General features: G+C 35.5%; 1 protein-coding gene across 1 annotated transcript in view; it reads left to right on the forward strand.

Annotated features, from left to right (window-relative positions):
- Positions 1-24,845, forward strand: part of PRKG1 (protein kinase cGMP-dependent 1) — a 1,246,104-nt gene extending 1,221,259 nt beyond the window's left edge. Inside the window, exons 13-18 of the mRNA XM_023225157.2 lie at positions 9,549-9,690; positions 10,918-11,081; positions 17,467-17,589; positions 17,672-17,734; positions 18,990-19,056; positions 20,287-24,845. Coding sequence (XP_023080925.1) covers positions 9,549-9,690; positions 10,918-11,081; positions 17,467-17,589; positions 17,672-17,734; positions 18,990-19,056; positions 20,287-20,385 — 658 coding nt within the window. The 3' untranslated portion in view covers positions 20,386-24,845. The remainder of the gene's footprint in view (positions 1-9,548; positions 9,691-10,917; positions 11,082-17,466; positions 17,590-17,671; positions 17,735-18,989; positions 19,057-20,286) is intronic.

A 24,845-nucleotide genomic window follows, 5' to 3' on the forward strand; every position in this document is an offset into this window, starting at 1 on the left:
GTTCTGTTTTGATATGTTTCCAGGATTTGTTTCAAGATTTAGAGCTCCTTTTAGCAGTCCTTGTAGTGGTGATTTGGTAACGGTGAATTCTCTCAGCATTTGTTTTTCTGAAAAAGACTGTATCTTTCCTTCATATATATATGATGCTTAGTTTTGCTGGATACAAAATTCTTGGCTGATAATTGTTTTGCTTGAGGAGACTGAAGATAGAGCCCCAATCCCTTCTAGTTGGTAGGGTTTCTGCTGAGAAATCTGCTGTTAATCTGATAGGTTTTCCTTTATAGGTTGCCTGGTGTGTCTGCCTCACAGCTCTTAAGATTCTTTACTTCGTCTTAACTTTGGATAACCTGATGATAATGTGCCTACGCAAAGATCTTTTTGAGATGAATTCCCCAGGTGTTTTTTGTACTTCTTATATTTGGATGTCTAGGTCTGTAGCAAGGCTGGGGAAGTTTTCCTTGATTGTTCCACCAAATACATTTTCCAAGCTTTTAGAATTCTCTTCTTCCTCAGTAAAACCAATTATTCTTAGGTTTGGTCATTTAACATAATCCCAGACTTCTTTGAGGCTTTGTTCATATTTCTTTCTTTCTTTTTTTTTTTTTTTTTTCTTGAGATGGAGTGTCGCTCAGTCGCCCAGGCTGGAGTGCAGTGGTGCGATCTCGGCTCACTGCAAACTCCACCTCCCGGGTTCATGCCATTCTCCTGCCTCAGCCTCCCAAGTAGTTGGGACTACAGGCGCCCACCGCCACGCCTGGCTAATTTTTTGCATTTTTTAGTAGAGACGGGGTTTCACCATGTTAGCCAGGATGGTCTCGACCTCCTGACCTCGTGATCCACCCGCCTCAGCCCCTGGAAGTGCTGGGATTACAGGCATAAGCTACCATGCCTGGCTGTTCATATTTCTTATTCTTTTTTCTTTCCCTTTGTTGGATTGGGCTATTTCAAAGACCTTGTCTCTGAGCTCTGAATTTCTTTCTTCTACTTGTTCAGTTCTATTGCTGAGACTTTACAGTGCATTTTGCATTTCTAAAAGTGTGTCCAAAGTTTCCTGAATTTTTTATTGTTTTTTAAGCTATCTGTTTCCATGAATATTTCTCCCTTCACTTCTTGTATCATATTTTGGATTTCCTTGCATTGGGCTTCACCTTTCTCTGGTCCCTCCCTGATTAGCTTAATAACTAACCTCCTGAATTATTTTTCAGGTAAATCAGGGATTTATTCTTGGTTAGGATCCATTGCTGGTGAACTAGTGTGATTTTTGGGGGGTGTTGAAGAGCCTTGTTTTGTCATATTTTCAGGGTTTGTTTTCTGGTTCCTTCTCATTTGGATAGTCTCTGTCAGAGAGAAGGTCTAGGGTTGAAAGCTGTTGTTCAAATTCTTTTGTCCCATGGGGTGTTCCCTTGATGTGATACTCTGTCCATTTTCCTATGAATGTGGTCTCCTGTGAGCCAAACTGCAGCGATTATTGTCTCCCTTCTGGGTCTGGCCACCCAGCCAGTCTACCTGGCTCCGTGCTGGTACTTGGGGTAGTCTGCACAGAGTCTTGTGATGTGAACCATCTATGGTTCTCTCAGCCTTGCATACCAATGTTCGTTCTGGTGGAGGTGGTGGGGGAGTACAATGTACTCCGTGAAGTTTCTTAGCTTTGGTGGTTTAATGTTCTTTTTTTGTGCTGTTTGACCTCCTATCAGGAAGGGCACTTTCCAGAAAGCATCAGTTGTGGTATTACGGGGAGGAACCAGCGGTGGGCGGGATCCTAGAACTCCCAGTTTTTATGCCCTTTGTCTTCCGCTACCAGCATGGGTAGGGAAGGACTGTCAGGTGGGGGGTGGGGCCAGGTGTGTCTGAGCTCAGACTCTCCTTGGGTGGGTCTCGCTGTGGCTGCTGTGGAGGATGGAGGTGGGATTCCCATGTCACTGGAGTTGCGTACCTAAAAGGATTATGGCTGCCTCTGCTGAGTCATGCAGGTCGTCAGAAAAGTGGGGGAAAGCAGGCAGTCACAGGCCTCACCCAGCTCCCATGCAAACTGAAGGGCCAGTGTCACTTCCACTGTGCCAACCCCAACAGCCCCCAGACCATTTCCAGGTGGAGAGTGATAGGGGTTTGAAAACCTGGCCCAGGCTATCTGCCTCCCAGCTTTGAAAGAAAAGGGTTTGGTTCTTCCTCCACTTGTGAAGTCTACACACCAGATTTGCGTCCTCCCCCGAGTTCCGGACAGGAGACTTCTCACCCAGTTCAAATTGTTACCAAGTTCAGCTACAGATTTGCTTCTGCCTGTGTAGTTTTACCCCCTGCTCTTTTTCTGCGGGATCCCTTTGGTGCCAGGCAGGAATGGCCTGCTAGGGGACCCAGCCAGCTCCCAGGGCCTTTCTGCTGCTTCTTCTTCCCCTGTATTTCACTCAGCTCTCCAAACTGACTGAACTCCAAGTAAAGTCAGAAACTTCTCCCAAAAACAGACCTTCAGCTTCTCCTGTGGCGGGGTGTGTCCCGGGAGGAGGGTCTCCCTTTCCCACTTCCACAGTTGAGGCACTCACAGTTCTGGGGTGTCTCCTGGGTCCTGCAGCAGTCCACTTCCTTCAGAGGGTATTTGGGTCCTCTTGGGATTGCTGATTTGTTCTTGCAGTCAATCTGGAGCTGAAATTGACAATGTGAGCCACCACCCACTACTCTGTCCGTAGCTGCAATCTAGTCCTGCCTCCCAACTGCCATGATCTCTCCAACATCTTCTCATAGCTTTTTAAATCATTTAATGATGTTCTTAACCAGACAATAAAAACAATAATAATAATAATAAAACTCAATTTAAAGTCCACTCATGAGGTATCAAACATGCACAGGCATTCGTTTTCAACTTATTTTCAAAAGTATTATTTCGTAATTTGCCTTATTTAACTCGATTTCACATTTTGTTCATAATGCCAGCCAAGGCTTCTGAGTGAGACATATCCTGATGCCTCTGGTAGCAAAGGTTTGCTTTTAAGAAGCAGCTTACTTTGGGAGGAGTAAAGGGAAGGAAAATGTCAATGAATTTCTTTACTTCCACTTGGTTGCTTTTTGGTCCTTACATTGTTCTTCCCTTTTATCACACTTTGATTTGAGGGACACAGTTGCTGAGTCCCCCAGTATACTTAATACTCCATGAAGAGTCATAATCTACAGAAATAGTCCTTACGTTGTTCCTCCCTTTTATCAGACTTGGATTGGAGGTACACAATTGCTGAGCCCCCCAATATATTTAATACTCCATGAAGAGTCATGATTTAGAGTAATAGTGGCTACCTGCTTGTTCCGAAAGATTTAGAGGTGCTGAATTAATCATTATAGGTAAAATCATCTCAGAATACTTATCCCTGGCCAACTTTCTTTCCTATGTAGGCATGTAGCCTTATTTTTATTCTAAGTGATTTTTCCTTTTCCTTCTCAAAAAACTTGCCAGGGGAAAAAAAACATAGTTTTAGACATTCAGGCTCCAATTAATATTGCCATTGACCAGCTTTCTGTTTCAAATTGGGGTTGAAAATCTTAAAGATTAATTGTTAGAAATATATTAAAAAATACCAAGGGAAAGATTATGCCATTATGCTATTAGTCACAGTGTATATGAAAATATCTGGGGTCAAAAAATCCACCATGTCAATATATTCAGTTTTCCTCCTGTGTCAGAGGACAGAAGCAATAATGGAAAAGCTATTCTGAAAGTATACAAGACATTTACTTAGACTGATCTGAAGATAGGCTGGCCTGACCTTATTCATTACTGACATGGAAATAACTCCAAGCCTCAGAGAGTTAGCACAGGAAGACTCTGATGACAACCCAGACATCATCCTCCTCTCACCTCACAGCTGAGATGACCATTCCCTGCTTCTCATTTTCTGTCTTCTCATCAACATAGAAAAGAAGCACAGAGGCTGTGAGCTGTGACTCAAGCCTGGAATCCCAGCACTTTGGGAGGCTGAGGCGGGTGAATCACCTGAGGTCAGGAGTTCGACAGCAGCCTGGCCAATATGGTGAAACCCTATCTCTACTAAAAATACAAAAAAAAAAAAAAAAAAAAATTAACTGGGCATGGTAGTGGGTGCCTGGAATCCCAGCTACTAAGGAGGCTGAGGCAGGAGAATCACTTGAATCCAGGAGGCAGAAGTTGCAGTGAGCTGAGATTGCGTCACTGCACTCCAGTCTAGGGAACAAGAGAGAAACTCCGTCCAAAAAAAGAGAGAAAAGAGAGAGAAGAGAAGAGAAGAGAAGAGAAGAGAAGAGAAGAGAAGAGAAGAGAAGAGAAGAGAAAGAAGAGAAGAGAAGTGAAGCGAAGCACAGGGCAGCTCTTTATTTGTTGTATTTGCTGTCAAGAAGTAAGAATTAAAATGATGCCATCTATTTACAAATAGGAATATGGCTTGAAGACTAATACATATTTCCTAGCTTTGAGACATGAACTACAGCATTGAAATATTAATTGCCCCTATGAATTTCCCTGGTTTATTCTATTATGCTTTATTTTATGCTTTATTTTCTAATTTATGACACTTTGTCTCCCACTAGTTCTGTCCTATTATTTGTAATAAGTTGGTACAAATTATATTTCATTCACCTTCCCTCCCTAACACTTAAAGAATTGGCAAATCCTGCAATTTTTGTAAGAATGTGTAAGTGGTTAATATGGTAAATAAATATATATTAGTATTTATATTAACATAGAATATAATGTATAACATTAACACATGTATTATATATTAATATCAGTATTTAATGTATATTTGAACTGAATAAAATTTAACATCTCAATTATTTACTTAATTAGAATTTTTAACATATGTATGTTTATTTTTCTTACTGAATATCTTAAATAACGACTTCTGAAACCATAATTTTCAAATCTCATACATCTCACTTTCTGGTCATGTCATACCATATGTATGTTGTAAACCCATGAATGCTGCATTACTTTTTATATTTAGTCTCATTGATTCTGGCTATTTTGTGGAAGGTGGTAATTATTTAAATTCTATCTTAGATGCCCTAATAGCTGGCATAGATTGAAGGTATTTCAAAGAAAATAAGTCTATCTTTGTAATAATTTAGCCTCCCTCAGTTTACAATTGGCAATAAATCTGCACAGATTGCAACATACTTCAGGTTCATACACTCAGTGATTGTTGTTACTCGTCAATGAAAAAGGTGAAATATTCTGATGAAAGATGCTTTGCTCCTGTTACATTCTGATATCCAAGAACTCAGTTTATGACAAGTTGAGTAAACATTGTGATTAAATTTTAATTTGAGTCTATCAATATTCATAAATAACCTTCTATTTTCTCTCAAATTGTTATCTACTGCCATCTAGCTTAAAACAACCATCCATCCCCAAAGAGGGCATAAGGCCCTTCTCTCTTACTTTTTTTAATTGAAATGACACAGCTGTCAAGGCATAATTCATTATTTCAAACAGTTATATAAGGCAAGTGATTTATTTCTTTAAGCAACTCTTGAAACTGTTGATGAAACAGAGTTTATTTGTTTTAAATCAAATTTACATTGTCATTTGCAATTCTAATAGTAATTTTTCATTGTGAGTCACATCAGTGTTATGCTTTGTGACTGCTTTCAAGATGTCTATTTTAAAATTCACAACTTATCTACATCACACATCCAGTGATGGGACAGTGAGGTGCTGGTAAACATTTTGTGTACATGCATTGTATAGATTTATCAAAGTTTGAGACAAGGTTTTCATTTAATTTTCAAAAGCAGTCACAAATATATTTATATGTGAAAGATACTCACTATAAATGTGTTGAAGGAATGGAAACTAGATTTCTAAAACCCTCCACATTCCAAAATGACTCAAGACAGAGAAAACTGGAAACAAATAGAGTTGTCAAGAACTGAAGACCTTAAGATGTACAATTTGTGGTCCATTTGCTTCATGGTGAAAAAGGGAGAGCAGGCAATAAAAGGGTAATTTTGGCCCATGTGAAAATCATGGGGAAAATGAAAAGAACAGAGATTAGCAGAGGATTCTTCACAGTTGATTTGTGGCAGTTAGCCTTGGCAGTCAGAAGCACTTCAATAACAGAGAGGATTGCTGTTGCAAACCCCCAACCTCCACCCTGAAAATGCTTCATCCCTGTTCTATACTATGTTAGTTAATTTTCCTATATTAAGACATAGTAGCTAAAAAAGAGTTTTCTGGTGCTCAATCATAGTGGCTACTATTACATTTAGTGAGCCCAAGTTGTGTACCAGACACTTATTTTCGGTACATGCATTATTAATTATTTGGATCTTCACAACAATCCAATGAGATAGTTACTTTTATTAGTCCCATTTTGCACATGAGAACACAGAAACCCAGAGACATATAGTTAATTGCTCAAGAACAAACAGTAAATGGAGTCTGGAGTTGAGCCCAGGATTCTTGCTTCGGGGTCCATATTCTAAAATATAGCCTCCTCTCATGAATTTAGGTTTGTATTAGCATTTTTCCATCTTTCTCCTAATGACTAGCTTATTAAGAATGCAAATACAATACTCTGCAGAGATTTCATGAGAAATTGATCTCTCACCTAAGCATTTACTCTTATTACAACCTTAACAATGCATTTGTCCTTTTGATTCTATTACCAATTGACTATTAAGGAAGCAGAGGTATGTTGCCCAGAGTCACAACTGTAGAAATAATCTCCTCTTCTACTAACAGTAATCAGGAATGTGTAAGCTTTCAAAAAGGCCCACTCAAATCACAGTTAGACAGTCCTGATGTAAACAGAGTAAACAGGCAACCTGCACAATGGGAGAAAATTTTTGCAATCTATCCATCTGACAAGGGTTAATATCCAGAATCTTTAAGGAACTTAAGCAAATTTACAAGAAAAAAACAACCCCATCAAAAAGTGGGCAAAGGATATGAACAGACACTTCTCAAAAGAAGACATTTATGCAGCCAACCGACACATGAAAAAATGCTCATCGTCATTGGTCATTAGAGAAATGCAAATCAAAACCATAATTAGATACCATCTCATGCCAGTTAGAATGACAATCATTAGAAAGTCAGGAGACAACAGATGCTGGAGAGGATGTGGAGAAATAGGAATGCTTTTACACTGTTGGTGGGAGTGTAAATTAATTCAACCATTGTGGAAGACAGTGTGACAATTCCTCAAAGATCTAGAATCAGAATTATCATTTGACCCAGCAATCCCATTACTGGATATATACTGAAAAGATTATAAATCATTCTACTTAAAGACACATGCACATGTATGTTTATTGCAGCACTATTCACAATAGCAAAGACTTGGAACCAACCCAAATGTCCATCAATGGGCAGACTGGATAAAGAAAATGTGGCACATATACACCATGGAATACTATGCAGCCATAAAAAAGAATGAGTTCAGCTGGGCACGGTGGCTCACGTCTGTAATCCTAGCACTTTGGGAGGTGGAGGCGGGTGGATCATGAGGTCAGGAGGTTAAGACCATCCTGGCCAACATGGTGAAACCCCATCTTTACTAAACATAAAAAATTACCTGGGCATGGTGGTGCATGCCTGTAGTCCCAGCTACTTGGGAGGCTGAGGCACAAGAATTACTTGAACCCGGGAGACAGAGGTTGCAGTGAGCAGAGATGGTGCCTCTGCACTCCAGAATGGGTGACAGAGAGAGACTCCATCTCAAAAAAAAAAAAAAACAAGACATATAGTGTGAAATAAAGTAAGACCATTCCCTTTACTCTTTCATTTTGTTTTGTTTTGTTTTGTTTTACTTTGCAATGCTCTCCATTGAGAAGGGATTGAATTCATAGCAGTGTAGCTAAAGCTGTATATTAATTATAGATACACAGATGCTTACTCTTTAAGGTAAATAATCTCTTCAAGTGAAAGAAATATGCTTCTGTTGATAGGTAAACCTACTTAATTAAGGGCAAAGAAGAAAGGACCTTCAAGGCAATACTTTAATCCCTTTGCAAATACATACGATTATAGAATTTTAGCTCTGCCAAGGATATCTTCAAGTCAGAGGAAAATTGTACCATGAAGTATATCATTCATTTCCTCATGCGGATGCCGTTCTCAAACTTTCTCTTGTGTTCATAAATTCGCAATTGTTCCATTCAGATATTATTCAAGAGAGATTCAAGAATCATGGTAACTATAGTTAGGATTCTAGAATCTAGAGGAATGCATATCATTATGCCTAGAATTAATTATGTTTCAGAAGAATGATATTTGTCTTAGGAAAAGCTGATTATTTCAGTGAAAAACTCAAGTTACATTAGTAGCTGAACCAAAGACATTCTCTTTCTGGAAGATACTACCTTTTTCTGAAAGATAATCTGACAAGTGGTTGCTTTAGCCTTGATTCACTTATAAATTTTGTAAAAATGTAACCATATTCCATTGCGCAGTTTGTTAAACTTTACTCCACAACTTTGGGAAAAAAAAAAGTGTCACCAAAATGCAAACAGGCATCAGAGACTCATGAAAGCAAGCTCTGAGACTATCATTTGTTGCACACTATTAATAAAATCATTTGTTTGCTTGTCACTCATGTTACTTCTCAACCACTTCAGGAGCTGATGTTCACACTAATATTTTTAAATTATGAAATGAAATTATTAAATTGTGCTTACTACTTGAGAAAGAATAAAAGAACATGGTTTATTTAAGAAGTACCATGGTGAGGGAAGAGTTAAAATTTAAACTTTCTGCCCCAGAAAGAAGGGTTTAACCTTAGATACTAAGGTTTTTTGTAAATTATTTCATTCAGTCAATCAACATGTATGTGCCCATATATCACATATATATGAGACAGAGAGAGAGAGCCTTCTTGCTAAACATCATAATCAAGATTACTCATAAACATTCCCTTCCAGTTACTTTTTTTCTTTCTAATTGTCTTTTAGTCCATCTTTTCCTCTTAATAAGAATGCAGTCATGTAGGAGATAGATATTGTTTGTTTTGGTTGCAGGAGTTTCAAAAACAGAAGAGTACTTAGTTTGCATTATGATTGCATCAGTAGCATTACAACTCATTTCCAGAGTGGTTCTTTGAAAACAATAGCTTTTATTCACACTTTCATGAACCGTATGTGCATTATTTAAAAAGATTAAAAAACAGGCCCTCTAAGAATAAATATGAATAACCCATAAACTTCTCCTTTAAAAAGCAAATGCTTGGTAAACAAGTTCTAAAATAGGATTTTTTTTTTTTCTCCTGCCTACTGCTGTAAGTCTGTGACTTTTTAGATTGTAGTGGGCTGTTGAGAGGAAAACACTAAGTGTGTTTAACTGTTCTTTCAACCCTTTCAGGAAGTGAAATTTAACTATTCCATTCATAAAGACAGAGAATTCCTTAATTTAATCCTTGAATGCTTCAGAAAATCCAGTGTAATGGCAATCATGTAACCTTTAGCTATTAGGACAGTGGTCTCTGGGTTAAATTTTGGCAAACGAGTATAGTGAAATGAGAAAAAAAAAATAAAGCCATGTTAGAGAAACTAATTTTTTGTACAACTTTCATTCCTTTTCTGTATCTCAGAGGTTCGTTTGAAGATTCTACAACCCGATTTTACACAGCATGTGTGGTAGAAGCTTTTGCCTATCTGCATTCCAAAGGAATCATTTACAGGGACCTCAAGCCAGAAAATCTCATCCTAGATCACCGAGGTTATGCCAAACTGGTCAGTGCATTTCACACATGTTTTCTGCCCTGCAGATTTAAAATATTTGTTTATAAAACTGTGTTCATTTGCTAATATGAAATCTCAGTTTTCCTTTTCAATGTTGTAACTTTCTTAAAAGCAGGTTTTAACATTACAATTTTCAACTGAATGTTCTTTCAAATGATGCATCAGTTATGAAAAATTAAGTTGGCTAAGTTTGAATTAACAATACTCTGGCAAAACACACTTTCATAAGCACGAGAAAACATACTTACTGGCACGTGTACAGGCCTAGAAGTCCTTTTCTCTAGTCAGCTTTTTGCCATTCACAAGCAATGGGTTTTTATATTATGGAAAACTATAAATCATTTCAACATTTTAGATTTAAGAATAATGCTCATGGAAAATAGATGTGCTTTACAAGCAATGCTAGCCAGGCTATGTAATAGTAATAATAATAATAACAGTCAAAAGTTGTAAAGATTTACCAAAGAAGAGAAGTTCTCTTATTTACAAATGCACAACTTTCATTGGATCTGTTACAGCTTGATTCCATTTTTAAACTTTTTAGAATTGTTATTCAGCATGTGGTTTTTAAAGAAATCAAATCAGTGGCAGTTTTTTATTTGTAGTTTCAACCAAATCGTTTTAGAAAAAAATAGATTTTCTGCAGTGAAGACTCTTCCTTCAAAAGAGTTCCAGAAAAATGAAGAATACATTATAATTTTATTTCTGTTTATGCTTACCAAGGGCAGAGTCACCGGTCTCATAACTATGTTACTTACTTCCTGCAACAATAAAATAACTTTTCAAATAATTAATACTAAATGAATTGTCGACTTCATTAAATCCAGCAGAAACCATTTATATTCTGGGAAAGATGTTAAGTAGGCCCAACTGGTCTTTAAAAATTTTTATGTACAGAAGAGATTCTATGTTTATACCGTAACCTCCATTAGCATAAACAAAGGAAAAATGAAAACTATATTCAGAAAGAAAGATTTACCTTTATTTTTAATGATGTGAATTTTATGCTATACTCACATGTCAACTTTTCCAATTAAAACTGAGTTTCATCAGGGAGACTTTGTTTGCAATACAGACTATTCATTTGAGAAGATAGAACTATAAAAACGTTCATGTTTTTAAATTATTATGATCATCGGTATACTTCAGCAAAATAACTTATTACTTTAAAACGTAATCATAAGAAGCTTAAGCATCTTGCTTTTCTCTCTTTGAAAGGTTGATTTTGGCTTTGCAAAGAAAATAGGATTTGGAAAGAAAACATGGACTTTTTGTGGGACTCCAGAGTACGTAGCCCCAGAGATCATCCTGAACAAAGGCCATGACATTTCAGCCGACTACTGGTCACTGGGAATCCTAATGTATGAACTCCTGACTGGCAGGTATGGATATTGATAGGGAACTGCTGATAAAAATAGACCAGCAAACAGCTACACACTCCTGCTTTTTGTCACTCTGATTAAACCATCTTAAAGTACATTTCACTATATCTTGGTACCACGGTTCAATTAGTTATACGAATGACCGGGAAAAGTAAGGTATAAAATAGGTCAGGCTAGGGCAACCACCTCAGCACCAACTTTTGGTCTCATTATTGCTCCTTCTTTTTTACATATATGAATGTGGAAGGATATAATGTCTTTCTGTGAGATATTTTAGCCCAGTCATTTAGCCAGCAATGAAACAGGGGAGATGATAATCATATAAAAATATCTAGGGTCAATTTTCTATAGAAGTAAGAGGACCTGTTAGCAACTGTTATATCTAAATGAAAGGTGACTGCTTTGTAGATCTTTCCTGTAATGTTATAATCATCAACTCAAATAGGCACTAGGGACACCGTAAGGTATAAAGCAGACTTTAAGATCCTCAAGGACCCATACTAAAAGAACAACAAATACACTACCATGACATGTGCTAAAACAGTGAGTGACAGGGGCCTTATACAGATTTCAGAATAGGGCTGAGTTCCTAAAGAGGCTTTTGAAGAATGAATATAAGGCGGTTGTGTCTTGAAGGAAGAATAGGACTTAGATGTAGAGACCAAGAAAAGGGTATTCTAAGCAAACAGGCATGGCTTAAAGAGAAAGGCAATAATGGTCACAGATATGGAGAAGGTCCATGTGAAAAAACAGGAACAGTTATCTTTTGACGATCATGATTGCTGCACTTGAGTGTTTGGACTCCATCTACAGAGGGAATCATTGAGATTTTCTGACAAAGGTTGAGTGATATGTATTGTGGTATTTGAGGAAAAACAAGTTGGCATTAATGAGCTAATTGGAAGAGGAATAGGAAGCTAGTTTGAAGACTGTTGCAGTAATTTAGTTCTAGGACACTGACAACCTAGAGTAGGGCAAGGGCAATGGAAAGAAGGAGTAAGTGTGAGTCAGGATGTGAAGAATTACTTAAGAGGACTTAGTCACTACAGTGAACATGAGAGGAAGACTGAGGACTTTGAGCACACGGTACTTCGTGAGGATTCAGTGCATACAAGAAACACCTAGAAGAGTGTCTCGCACATAGTAAGCATTCCATGAATGTTAGCAGCTGCTACTGCTACAACGACAACAATCATTGCCAGAAATAGTTGTGTTTTGATTTTATTTTTATTTATGGGCATTTTACATTATTGCTCTTAAAGTTTCTCTGTTGACTTCAAATAAATTATGTGTGACCTAATCCAATTTTGTTCAATGTGGATTGTTCAATTTTGTTCTTGTGGATGGAGGTAAATTATTTTAAAAGTATGACCCATTAAGTAGACCTGTAAAGATATGAACAATTTGGACAAGGTAGAAGGTTAAATTTAACATATGTATGTGGATGGATAGATGGGTAAATAAGCAGAGGGATAGATTAAAAGGTAATCTTTCTGTGTGCTTAGAATTGCTATAAGAACCAATTATATAATAAATAGAAGAAAACTAAATATTAACTATTTTTGAGGAAGCAAAATATTTACGTATAATAACTAGACTAAAATATTAACCATGAAATATCTGAACTTTATGTCGCATTGTTTATTCATTAAGTAATAAGGTAAAAACGATTAAAACCTTAATCTTAAAAACTGGCATGTACTAAACTGTAAGAAATAATTAATAACAGAAAAACCCTTAATTCTTTACAGATTTCACAGGCTACAATATCTGACAGGAATATAATAAAACTTGGAATTAATAACAAAGATTTAAAATAAAAAGCCTAAATACTTGAAAATTTAAAAAACATTTTTCTAAATAACCTCAGGCACATAGAAATTATGGAATAGCAGAGCAGTGATAAAAACAAAGCACTGTAAGTCACAATTTGTGTTGTATGGTCAAAACCGAACTTAATTTTTTTTGCCATAAATACATATATTGGAACATTATGATTAAAAATACCTAAACTTAATATCCATTTCAAGAAATAACAAGACAGAAGCAATTTTGGTCAAAGACAATAGCATTAAAAAACCTTTACTTTTGTTTTTCTACCCAAAGAGATGATGGTGGTTGTGAAAGACGGTGACCAAGGTTTGGGGTAGGAGAAGGCAAGAATAAAACAAGTAGGATGATCTTTAGTTACAATTAAAGTTCCAACAAACACACCTGCCAAACACAGTGAAGTGTGGCATGTGACTAGGAATGATTCTTGGACTACAAGCATGACTCCAAAGTATTTTGGTCCTGAATGTCATATCTAATGATCTTTGATAGTAATAATAACATTTAGAGGATTGGCTGGACCTTGAAAAAGCAAACACTGTTCATGTAGAGACATAATTAAGTACTACAGAATGAAAAAGGAACTGAGGTGAAGGAAAACTCATACAAATGTACTAATTCTGCCTTTTAAGGCTTATAATGTTGGTCAATGAAGCAACAGGGAGTGAAAAAGGGGAGAGAGGCAGTGTTATCACATGATTTCGGAGAATGTGGTGGGGCTTCTGTATGAGCCACATGACCTCCCTGAATGCTTTAAATTGAGGGCAAAGGAAATACATGATCTGGTCATAAGGCAACAAACTGTAGTGAAGACTGGTGAATTTCTCATTGCTTCCTAACCTCTGATCTTCCCTGTTCTATTCTTCATGGTGGGTGGCCCAATCTAAGGATAAGTAATAGTCAGAAAGGGTCTCAGGGAAGCCAGTCCCTGCCCCTCTTACAACCCCAGCCCCCTTCCAAGCATACACACCAACTCCTTTCTTACTGATTTTGCTCAAGGATCCATTTCCCCCACCAACTTAGGAAAAGATGAATTTATCTCCGTTTTAGATTTTGACTCAGCTCTATTCCAGTCACATGGCATTCCTCTAGTGATTGGCATTTATTGGACTGGGTACATAAATTAGAGGAATAATTTTAAAATACATTATTGGAGGAGAATTCTTTTTTTCTACAATAGCTACTCAGTAAATAATTACTGATGAATGTAAGTCCCTATTTCCACTGGTAGACTTCCTATAACTATGAGGAGAAATGGCCATGATGAAACTAATACTGAGTATGGCAGAATGAAAAGCTGGAAAAACTCCAGGTATTTAAACCACTGATCCTACCAGGTCTAGAATTTGCCCTACCTCTGGAATGTGCTTTTGTAAGTTCAATATTTTCTTATTTTAATCAGTTTGAACTGATGTTTTCCATTTATGTCAGCTGAAAGATGCAAAAGTAAAAGGAAGCTAAAGAACACACAAGAAAAATGAATCAAGGAAATACAGGAGGAAGTGTTCAGAGAAACTCTTATCTATAATTTCTTTGAGGCTACCAAAAGCATGATCTCCCTAAAAAGTAACCTCTAAGATATTTGCCAGTGTTCATAAATGAGAAGACAAGTAACTAGCAGAGCTCAGGACTATTACATAACTGAAAGTCATGCTGTAAGTAACAGAAAATAAAATAGTAACAATTACAAATGCAGCAAGGGAGATAGTAGACAGGCTTGGAAAAAATAATGAAAAAAGAAAAAAATATAGATATGATTTCAGAAAGAGAATCTATTAGTCAAAGGAAATAGAAAAAAAATCAATTATGTGTATGAATAGAATATTACAAACAGGAGGAAAAACATCTTTAATTACATAACAGAAAATCCATGGCAGAAAGACTTGACTCAGTGTATCGTTTTGATCTGCAGTGACCATGGGGAAACTGATTCAGAATAATAACACCACAATATGTTAATATGGTGAACTAATGAATTGAATTCATTAATAAGGAATAGTCTTACTGGCATCAAAGCCATAAAAACATGGCATGCGTGGTATTGGGAGTCAAGACAGTTAAAGTTCCAGTTGGCCTCAACCTTCTCTACAGCACCTTTAATGCCAAAAGATAGTATATCAAGAACTACGTAGTTCTGAGGGTCAGAGAAGGTATAACCCAAGTAAGTAATTTATGCTGAGTTAAGTTATTCTTCAAATACAAACACAACATATAAAGTGTGGACCCCAGGTCTTTCTCAAAAACACTACTATTCAATCAAGTCAACAAAAAGATGAATCAAAATAAAGCATTCAGGAATAGAGAAACTAGTAAAAAGATTGATGATGAGCTTTGGGTCTCATTAATTAGAACTGATCAATTATTAAATCAAATAATTTAAATTTGGGTAACTGAACAGAATGTAAACATTGTAGTGTTTGGCAATCTTAAAATAACACTAAAACCAACAAACATTAAGGTAGGAGGGAAAGCAGGTGTAACTATAGGTATAGTTATTTCTCATCATTAATAATTAGTAATCTTACATATATTTTATAGTTAAAATATGTCATTACAGAAATCTCTAAACTCAGTTTGAACTTGTTTTTAATTTTAGAGAAATATTTAAGGAATTAATATTGGCCAAGGAGCACACATATTTGAAATTTAGCATTTCTTTTCATTTTACTCCTCAGTTTAACTAAAGTAAAATTAAATCGAATATTTTTTAATTAAAAAATATGCATAATATAATCCTTTGTGTCTACAATCTACAGAGAAATCTATGAAATTATCAAATGTAGATCATTCTGAATATTTTGAGGTTTTGGATGACTTTCTTCTAAATAATTTTGTTTTCTATATTGAATGAATATTAGACTAACATGCATCACATAAAAACCACAAATACCATATTTAATAATTGATTTTAGTTGTCTAAGATAAGCAAGTAAATATAAAAGCAAAATAAATATAAAGGCAAAACCATAAATTAGAAATCATTGCCAAAATTTGGCTCCTCCTCATTTTTTAAAGTAAAAATGAAAACAAGCATGTTAAGAGATTAAAGATAATATTCAACCATAGAATCACATAAAAAGAAAATTTTTAAGTTCTAAGAGAATACTAAATAGATTTGCATGTTTATACATTTTTTAAGTGATTTAAAATTAATAGGCAATTACTAGCTAATGACATATTAAAGTAAATAGCACTTTTCACAGAAAATCAAGGCAGAATCCATCACAGCCCTTAACACAGGTAAATCTGCTACTCCTTGCTTTGAATTACTCATTAGACTGCTTGATAAAAAGAAATAGTTTGAACTGCTCTTAATAAACATGAAGGGCAAAAAATAATAATTCAGATTTCTTCCCCAAAGACACACAAAACTTGTATTAAAGAGAATAATTCAATTTCCAAATAAATCATTCGTCAAGGTGTATCATCATCTCCCCTCTGAACTGTGAGAAATTTAAAGGAAAGACCTGACTTTAGTCATCTTTGTACTCACTGAAGCTGCCACAAACCACATTTCAAGAATGGATAGGTTTACAAAAAAAAAAAAAAATTCAACAGATCTGGCTCATGAGGGCTGGGCCTTTACAGCCTTGCTAGCAAAGAGGATGCCTAGTGTTAAGTTATTTAATGAGGTCCTCTGAGCAGAGAGAAAAGGATAAGAGGAGTACTATTCTATAGAAACATTAGAGCAATAAATATTTATTGACCCCTTAGAATGTACGTCCTGCAAACTCTACTCAACTCTGGGAATACCAGCAGAAAACAAACTTCTGGAAGGGAAGACAGACATAAAATAAATAATCACACAAATGAAAAGATAATTACAAAGTACAGTAAATGGCATAAGGGTGCTCTAAAAGTGTAACAGGGACTCTAATTTAGATTAAACTTTAAATTAGAGCATGAAATTAGATTGTTAGGTTATGTGGGTTGATATAGGTTATGTAATTGGTTGTAATAGGTTGACCAGAGTAGGCCTTTTTGGAAACAACATAACACTTATACTGAAACTTGATAAAGTGAGGCATTGGCCAGATGAATGTGGGAAGAACCTTCCAGGCCAAATAAATAACACCATGAGGTAGGAAAGTGCTTGGCATTTCAGTGGAACAGAGAAAAGGCTATTGTTTCTGAATCCCATTGAGTGAGAGTGGTAATGGCATGAGATGGGGTAGTATCATTAGTGTTCCTGTGGCCCCTCCTAATGATTTTGGACTTCATCTCAAGTATAATGAATGAGTCAGTAAGTGTGGAAAAGGTCAGAGAGTGAAAGAAGTATCTTGAATGACCAAGGACAGCATGAGGGCTTAGCCTCCAGCACTGAAAAGAAATCAGGAAAACAGCAGATAAACTTGACCCATTTCTGATTTTGCTAAGCGATTTACTTGGAAGGGCTTCCACAATGTTTTGCTATTAATCTACTTTCATTCCATTGTCACTATTAATCTAAGCCCCCCAATATGAATTGATGTCATCTGTGCAGTTTATAGCAATTCAAGTGTTGTCATGTAGGAAATAAAAGTAATATCTTTTGTCATGTCTCTCATTCTTGCAGCCCACCTTTCTCAGGCCCAGATCCTATGAAAACCTATAACATCATATTGAGGGGGATTGACATGATAGAATTTCCAAAGAAGATTGCCAAAAATGCTGCTAATTTAATTAAAAAACTATGCAGGCAAGTATTTCAACCACATTATTTTTGAAAAGATCATAATGTGAAAAAAATAGATTTAATAAAACCATTATTTTATTTTTAGGGACAATCCATCAGAAAGATTAGGGAATTTGAAAAATGGAGTAAAAGACATTCAAAAGCACAAGTAAGTGTTCTTTCCTTATAATTTTAGGTTTCAGAGTTCTAAACACCTGACGTCATTTCCCCAGGGTGTTGCTTTTTAAGTTACTGGTGTAAAACTAGTATAATTAGCCTATAGGAACATCCAAAGACAGTGTATGAATTAGTTAGGCTTTTAAATGCCTTTCTAGTTGTGATTATGAAACTTTATTGATATTTATCTGACAACCCTGTAACATAAGAAACTGAATTCACTGAACTCAGTTTCTTACAACACATACCAACTAGCATTTTTTTCCTCTCTGGCACAAGGAGAAAATGTGTATTTTAAATTTGGGCATTCTATTCTCTACCACAGTATTACAAACAAAAGTGCCCTACTGTATCTTACCTGATTTCCTAAAGACAAAATATATTTTTTCAAGCATTTCCTAATCAGATGTTATAACAAGAGAAAAACGTAAGCACAGAATACAGTGTTTTTTAAACAATAGCAACATGTTAAATATGAGATCTTTCCTATGTTGATTGGATGTTCTAAAGCTAAACTAATTGGTTTTTTTCTATTTGTTTGTGTAACACTGACAGGAAATTCACATCCTTATCAAAGAAACATGTTTACTAAAATACCTCTGAATATCTGAAAAGCCTGCTAAGAATTTGTTGTAAGCATTTGCTAATGGGGAAACCCTTCAAAGACAAAAGAAAACAAACAAGCAAAAACTTTAGTCTTTTTTGGTCCTTATTTTCACAGAAAAACTGTACACAAAATACCTTTATTCTTCATTAAAAAAGGGAAAAAAGGAGGAAAATGGGACATGTAGAGACTACTACAATGATGTGAAAAGGTTAACTAGCTGACATTGTGCACTGAATCAGTGGCAAAAATGGAAAGTTAATTTTCTATCCTGACTTTTCATGTCCTGGTTCTACCTCCTTAAAATAAAATACCCTGTAAGACACAGAGCCAGATACATTATGACATTTATTAAATTATCATTATAGTGTAGGAACAAGGTCATAGAGACATTACGACTGAATTACAAGGAAAAAGTGTTGCATGTTAATTGGTGTTTAAAATTTGACAGTTATACTTTTAAAAATATGTATTTCATAAAATAAACTAATTGGAAAAACATACGCAATTCAATAGAAAACATTTTTGTCACATGAAAATGTTTGCCTAACTGCTTCCCATTAGCCATGGACATTGTATACATTGCAACAAGAAGGTTTTAGCTGACATAAAATGTCTTTATCAACGTTTTTTCCTTTCCTAGATGGTTTGAGGGCTTTAACTGGGAAGGCTTAAGAAAAGGTACCTTGACACCTCCTATAATACCAAGTGTAAGTAGACTTTCCAGCTTATAATTGTGTGAGACACTTGATAGTGTTTATGTCAGTCAACAATGATCTGTTATTTTTAAAGTTTAATCTATGATTAGGTTAAACAAACTCTAGGAAAAATGTCACATTAAAATAATGACATATTCTAAAATCCAAGCTTGAAAGCAGATACAATTGGGGATAGTCGCTGTAATTGTGTTTTACTCTTATCTTTTTTAACTATTCATTTTAAATCAAGTTTCCCTCATTTATGAACATAAGTTAATTTTTAGTATGGGAAATGTTCAAAAGATAGAAACGCAGACAAAAATATATAGGTGAGAGGATCACTTGAGGCCAGGAGTTCAAGAATTCAAGACCAGCCAGCCTGGACAACATAGTGAGACTCTGTCTCTCCAAAGAAAAAGAAAAGAAAATATTAACCAGGTATGCTGATGTGCACCTATAGTCCTAACTACTCAGGCTGGAGCAGGAGGATCACTTGAGCCCAGGAATTTCAGGTGACAGTGAGCTGTGATTGCATCACTATACTTCAGTTTGGGTGACAGAGTGGAAAGTCCCTGTCTCTAAAAAAAGAATAAAATAAAATAACACTTTTTCAAAGAGTCTTTACATGATCATTTTGTTGGTTTGTTTGTTTGTTTGTTTTTGAGATGGAGTCTTACTCTGTCACCCAGGCTGGAGTGCAGTGGCGCGATCTCAGCTCAGTGCAACCCCCACCTCCTGGGTTCAAGCAATTCTCCTGCCTCAGCCTCCTGAGTAGTTGGGATTATAGGCACTCACCACAATGCCCAGCTAATTTTGGTATTTTTAGTAGACAGAGTTTCACCATGTTAGTCAGGCTGGTCTTGAATTCCTGACCTCAAGTGATCCTCCCACCTCGGCCTACCAAGTGTTGGGATTAGTCACCACGCTGGGCCTATATGATGACTCTTAGACTTCTGTGGCATCTTTGTTTCCATAGCTCTAGCCAAAATTTATTATATACAAAGATTTTTGTGATTATTTGTTGTAATCATACAATTTATTACTCACAAGGGTATAAACTCTCTGAGGATAAGGACCATGTCTATTTGTACTCACCAGTGTGACCCTCAATACCTGCTACATAGTAGATACTCAACAAAACAGTCACTAATAGGGGATAAATACAGAATGCACTTAAAAATTCCAGCTTGGAATTCCACTAAAACAAAAATCCACTAAAACAAAACTGTCCATTTTTTACAGGTTGCATCACCCACAGATACAAGCAATTTTGACAGTTTCCCTGAGGACAACGATGAACCACCACCTGATGACAACTCAGGATGGGACATAGACTTCTAATGTATTTCTCTTACCTGCTTCTGCCTTGCTGAAGACAGCTTTTTCTGAGACACAGCTGCCAGCAAACCTGAGGGAAAGAGAGAAGATTAGTGCTCGGGGTCACCATGATGCCTTTGATCGATGCTGCTCCAGTAACTACAGTGGCATTAGGACTTATTGCTTAGATGACAATAGTGCTCTTTACATGTTTTCTGTTTGAACCTAAAATAGCAGTTGACATGGTGGTCCTGAAGCAAAGCCTTTCATCAGTAAAGAGATGTTTTCTATTGTTGCAATGACCTTGCTTTGCTCTGATTATAATTTGAAAGACTGTAGGAAACACTTCAATCTAGGATAGGAGTCTGTACCTTGCTAGAATATTCAGAAAGATGAAAGAATAATATATTGGGTACAATAGATTACTATGGTACAGAAACTGGGCTATTCCCTTTCTTCAAGTGAAGGCTGTGGGATCTATTACTGCAGGCCGGTGTATATACCATACAAAAGAGGACCACACATCTGTTGGTCACAGAGTTCATGTCACACCAGTGCTAGAAGTTTCATGATTTTATTTCCCAGCAGTGCTGATGACAAGACTGAATGTTACCTTTTCTTTCTGACAGATTTTAAAAAATGATATCATAAAAGCACAACTGCTATAGATTCTGCTGAGACCTCTCATAGTAGGTATATATACGTTTTCACAGAGGACTGAAAAATAATGCATGATATTTGTTTTTTTTTTTTTTTTTTTTTTGGAAAAATTGGCATGATAGAGTGGGGGAAAAAAGCAGTTCACAAAATCATTTCATATTTTTTAAAATATTGTGCTTAAAGATGGTCCTGGAAGTAAATGACTAGCAGCCAATTGGTTTTACCTAACATACCCTCAAACTGAGGCTTAAAGTATTCCCTTTTATAAAAATAAACCCTTGGGGTGGGGTGGAATGGGGAGGGATTAAAAATCATCCAAAAAATAAATAAAAACTATATAGGTGCTATGTATATCTTTCATCTGTAAATGTCAGTGTCTGAACAGACAACACAAATTCAAATCATTATATGTGTAGCCAGAAACTCAAGCATTTTCACTAAAGTTATTAAACCAAACTCCTGTCCAATTTCACTTATACAACATAGTCAGTCTAGAGTTGAGAGACAAAGGTGATCATAAACCTATTTGAACTAGCTTCTTGTCTTAGGCCTGAACCAAAAAACAGACAACAAACAAAAAACAGGAATGAAAAACAAAAATAAAAGAAGTAGAAAAGACAAAGAAAGAAGCCCAAAGTCAAAGTTAAGATTTACAGGTTTACGAGACCAGGAACATTACTTATTTGAGGTCAGAGAACAAAACAAGAACCTGGCCAGGTGTTGATTTCCTTTTCTGTGAATTAGCTGAGTCTGTAAACTTAGGTCTAAGTAAGAAAGGAGTACGGAGGAAAACAGGAACCTGATTTTTTAAAAAATAAATTTTAAAAAGAACAGAATTCCTATAATTCTGCAATTTCATACTACCTAAAAAGGACTAGATTTGACAATGTCAAGCTGATTTACTTTATTCACATGGAGAAAAGAATCCACAAATTAAACTGAGTCCTTCACTGGCAGGCCAGTTGACTATTATTAGCTGTCATAAGTAACTCAGCCATTTGGAAGCATTTCCTGGACAAAATTGCATTATACCTATGAAGAAAAATATAGAAGCTTTCAAGCTGTCATTCTGTTTTGGCACTGTGTGTGAATTTGGTATATTAAATTGAGGCTTGCTTTTTTTTCAGTAGAGTTTTCTTTTTAATCAATCAAATGCCTACATTTCTGGAAGAAAAAGTCCAATTAGATCATTACACCTTAACTAAGAAGGCAAGTATTATAGATTTTGCTTGAATTGTTCTTACTCAGAACTACCTTACAATATATCTTATGAAAATATAATAGTCTCAAAATTTTGGAGGATAAAATGAAAAGGGAATAAACTTCAAGTAAAACTTTAATCCTAAAATATTATTGTTATTCTTGTGTTTCTGGGGTTTTCCCTCTCTTACAATTTCTCCAAATTGGTCTATTCCCCAAGATATCCACTATTTTCTACAGATTTTAGAATATAAAATTAAACATATCAACTTAAAATCTAGCTATGAATGTTATTCCAAGAGTTTTATATTTTTAATTGGCTTTTTAAAAATATATGATTCCCACATTATAGTGAATGTTCAGTGAATTTTGTTGAAAGATAATGTGGTTTAGGCATGCTAAAGAGTTGCTAGAATACTAAATTCACCTTGTTATTTGGAAAGAGAATCTGCTTCTGTAACTTTTTAAAAATCTGCAAAGTCCCAGAGATGAGCACTTACTATGGATTTTGGAACTATGGTTCAAGTCTAAGACAACCAATATGAATACGTTCAATGGAGAAGGAAGAAGTAGCATTCAGCACAATGTAACTGTAGATTGTTTCTTCCACTTGTTACTGCATCTTTGTTCATTTCACCCATAGCATTGCATTTGATGTCTGAAGCAATCATCACAAAATAAAGGTAAACTACATCTTCCAAGATGTACCAACAGAAAACATTCATCTAATTTTCAACATTGAATTTCTAGGATTTAAATCTTGTCTTAATGAAGACTCTAGGGCTAACATTCATGGTCAGTTCCATAAAGTGCATCTCAGTCTATTTCTAAATTTTTCACAACCCCTCTATTTTGTTACACTAAAGAACATCTGCATAAGTTAGAATAGTGCCAACTTGTTTGATTTGTTATATGATTTTCTTGTTAATGTGTTGAGTATGGGAAATAAGGGCTTTCTGTGTGTCTTGACTCACAGGAAAACTGAAACTGCCAAGGGAAACAACATTAAAATAACTGAGATAGATTGAATACTTTTGAAAAAATAATTTCTGGAAAAATGCTATACATGATTTTTATGTTTATATCTTCTTTCTTATTAAGATATGAATCAGATCCATATGGCATTCAAAACAAATTTATTCTGATTATATTCTTTACAAGTCATAATTTTTACCTAAAATTGTGGAATATGCATGTGAATTACACATGTGTAGTAATAAACTCAACTATTGAATTTTTCCTGTTTCATTTCTAAATTACTGAACTGATGGTAAACAAATTTAATGAAGTCAGCTACCATATTGAAAATAAGGATATTAGAACTGATTTCATACAATAGAGGTGATCTGTGCATTATCCATAACGACTTTTTCTTTCACAATAGGACCACAGACAAATATTTATGTAAATAGATATTTTTGTGTGATATTTTGTGGTACATATAACTTTTTTTAGTGTTTCACAGCATTATTATTTCATTTTCTTTGTATTGAATAATGTTTTTAGGTCCAAGTAGACTTGAATTAATGTCATAATTGTCAGTATTATTGAAAATTATGTCAACTGTACTGTTATTCATCTGTCCCATAGTTTAGAACATGACCTGGCTATCTGGCATTGTTGCAAGTGCCTTAAATTCATGGCATCCTATTAAAAAAACAAATTTGGTGTTATGCTGCATGACAAAGACAAACACACCTCAAAATGTTGTCCTTTCTTAGCTTGCTGCGTTTTACAGTTCTTTCTGCTAACAATTTATAAGCCTTTATTATATAATATTGATGAATTACAGAAATGATGAAGTTGTTCTCTTATTTCTGTTAAATGTACCAGAGCTGTGTATCTGTTAATGAGATACAGCGTCATTTCTGTGAAATGTATAAATGTATGTGCAGGTCAAATTAATATATGACATTCTATCAGTCTGTATACAGGTATTCCTGTTTTGCTAAGCTGTGCAGATTCTGTAAAAATAAATTAGTGCAGTCAAGTTCTAACATATCTCATTTTATAGACTCCATTGACAATGGTCCAACCCAAAAGAAAAATTGGAAATGACTGCTAACCACACCTCGTTATGATACCAATGATGAAAAAGTCACTTGGTGCACCTCTCAACAAAACAGGATGCTTTCTCTGAGTTCTTGTATATGCAAATCATTTATGAGGCAAGTTTTCAACAGACCTAGAAAGCAAAACATTGAAAGTGTGTTGTTAGCCCTCCTCTCTGCCCCTGCATCAACAGACAGAGCTCTGGGACCTTGGCAATGACTCAGAGGTTGGGGCTTTCTGAGTAAAGGGACATTTCTTTAAGCATCATCTATCAAATTTATTTCAATGTGTGATGTTTTTACAACTGGTCAGTTCTTTTGTATTCTTACAGCTATGGTTATTTGATTGTCCTCTTACAATTTGTTCTACATGAAAGAGTTCTTTGTTAGTCAGAATGCAACAAGCTGTCATCAAATGGTCATTGACCACTTGCACTCTTTTGATGTAGATTAAAAACTTTTTCATAAACTTAACCTGCTTTGATTTGCTCTGTATTTTTCCTGCAGCTGTAATTGCTGAGTGCCTGTTGTATACTTTATAGAGTTGAAATAAAAAAAATAATTACTTTTGAA

Source organism: Piliocolobus tephrosceles, chromosome 9, assembly GCF_002776525.5.
Source record: "Piliocolobus tephrosceles isolate RC106 chromosome 9, ASM277652v3, whole genome shotgun sequence".
Taxonomy (NCBI): domain Eukaryota; kingdom Metazoa; phylum Chordata; class Mammalia; order Primates; family Cercopithecidae; genus Piliocolobus; species Piliocolobus tephrosceles.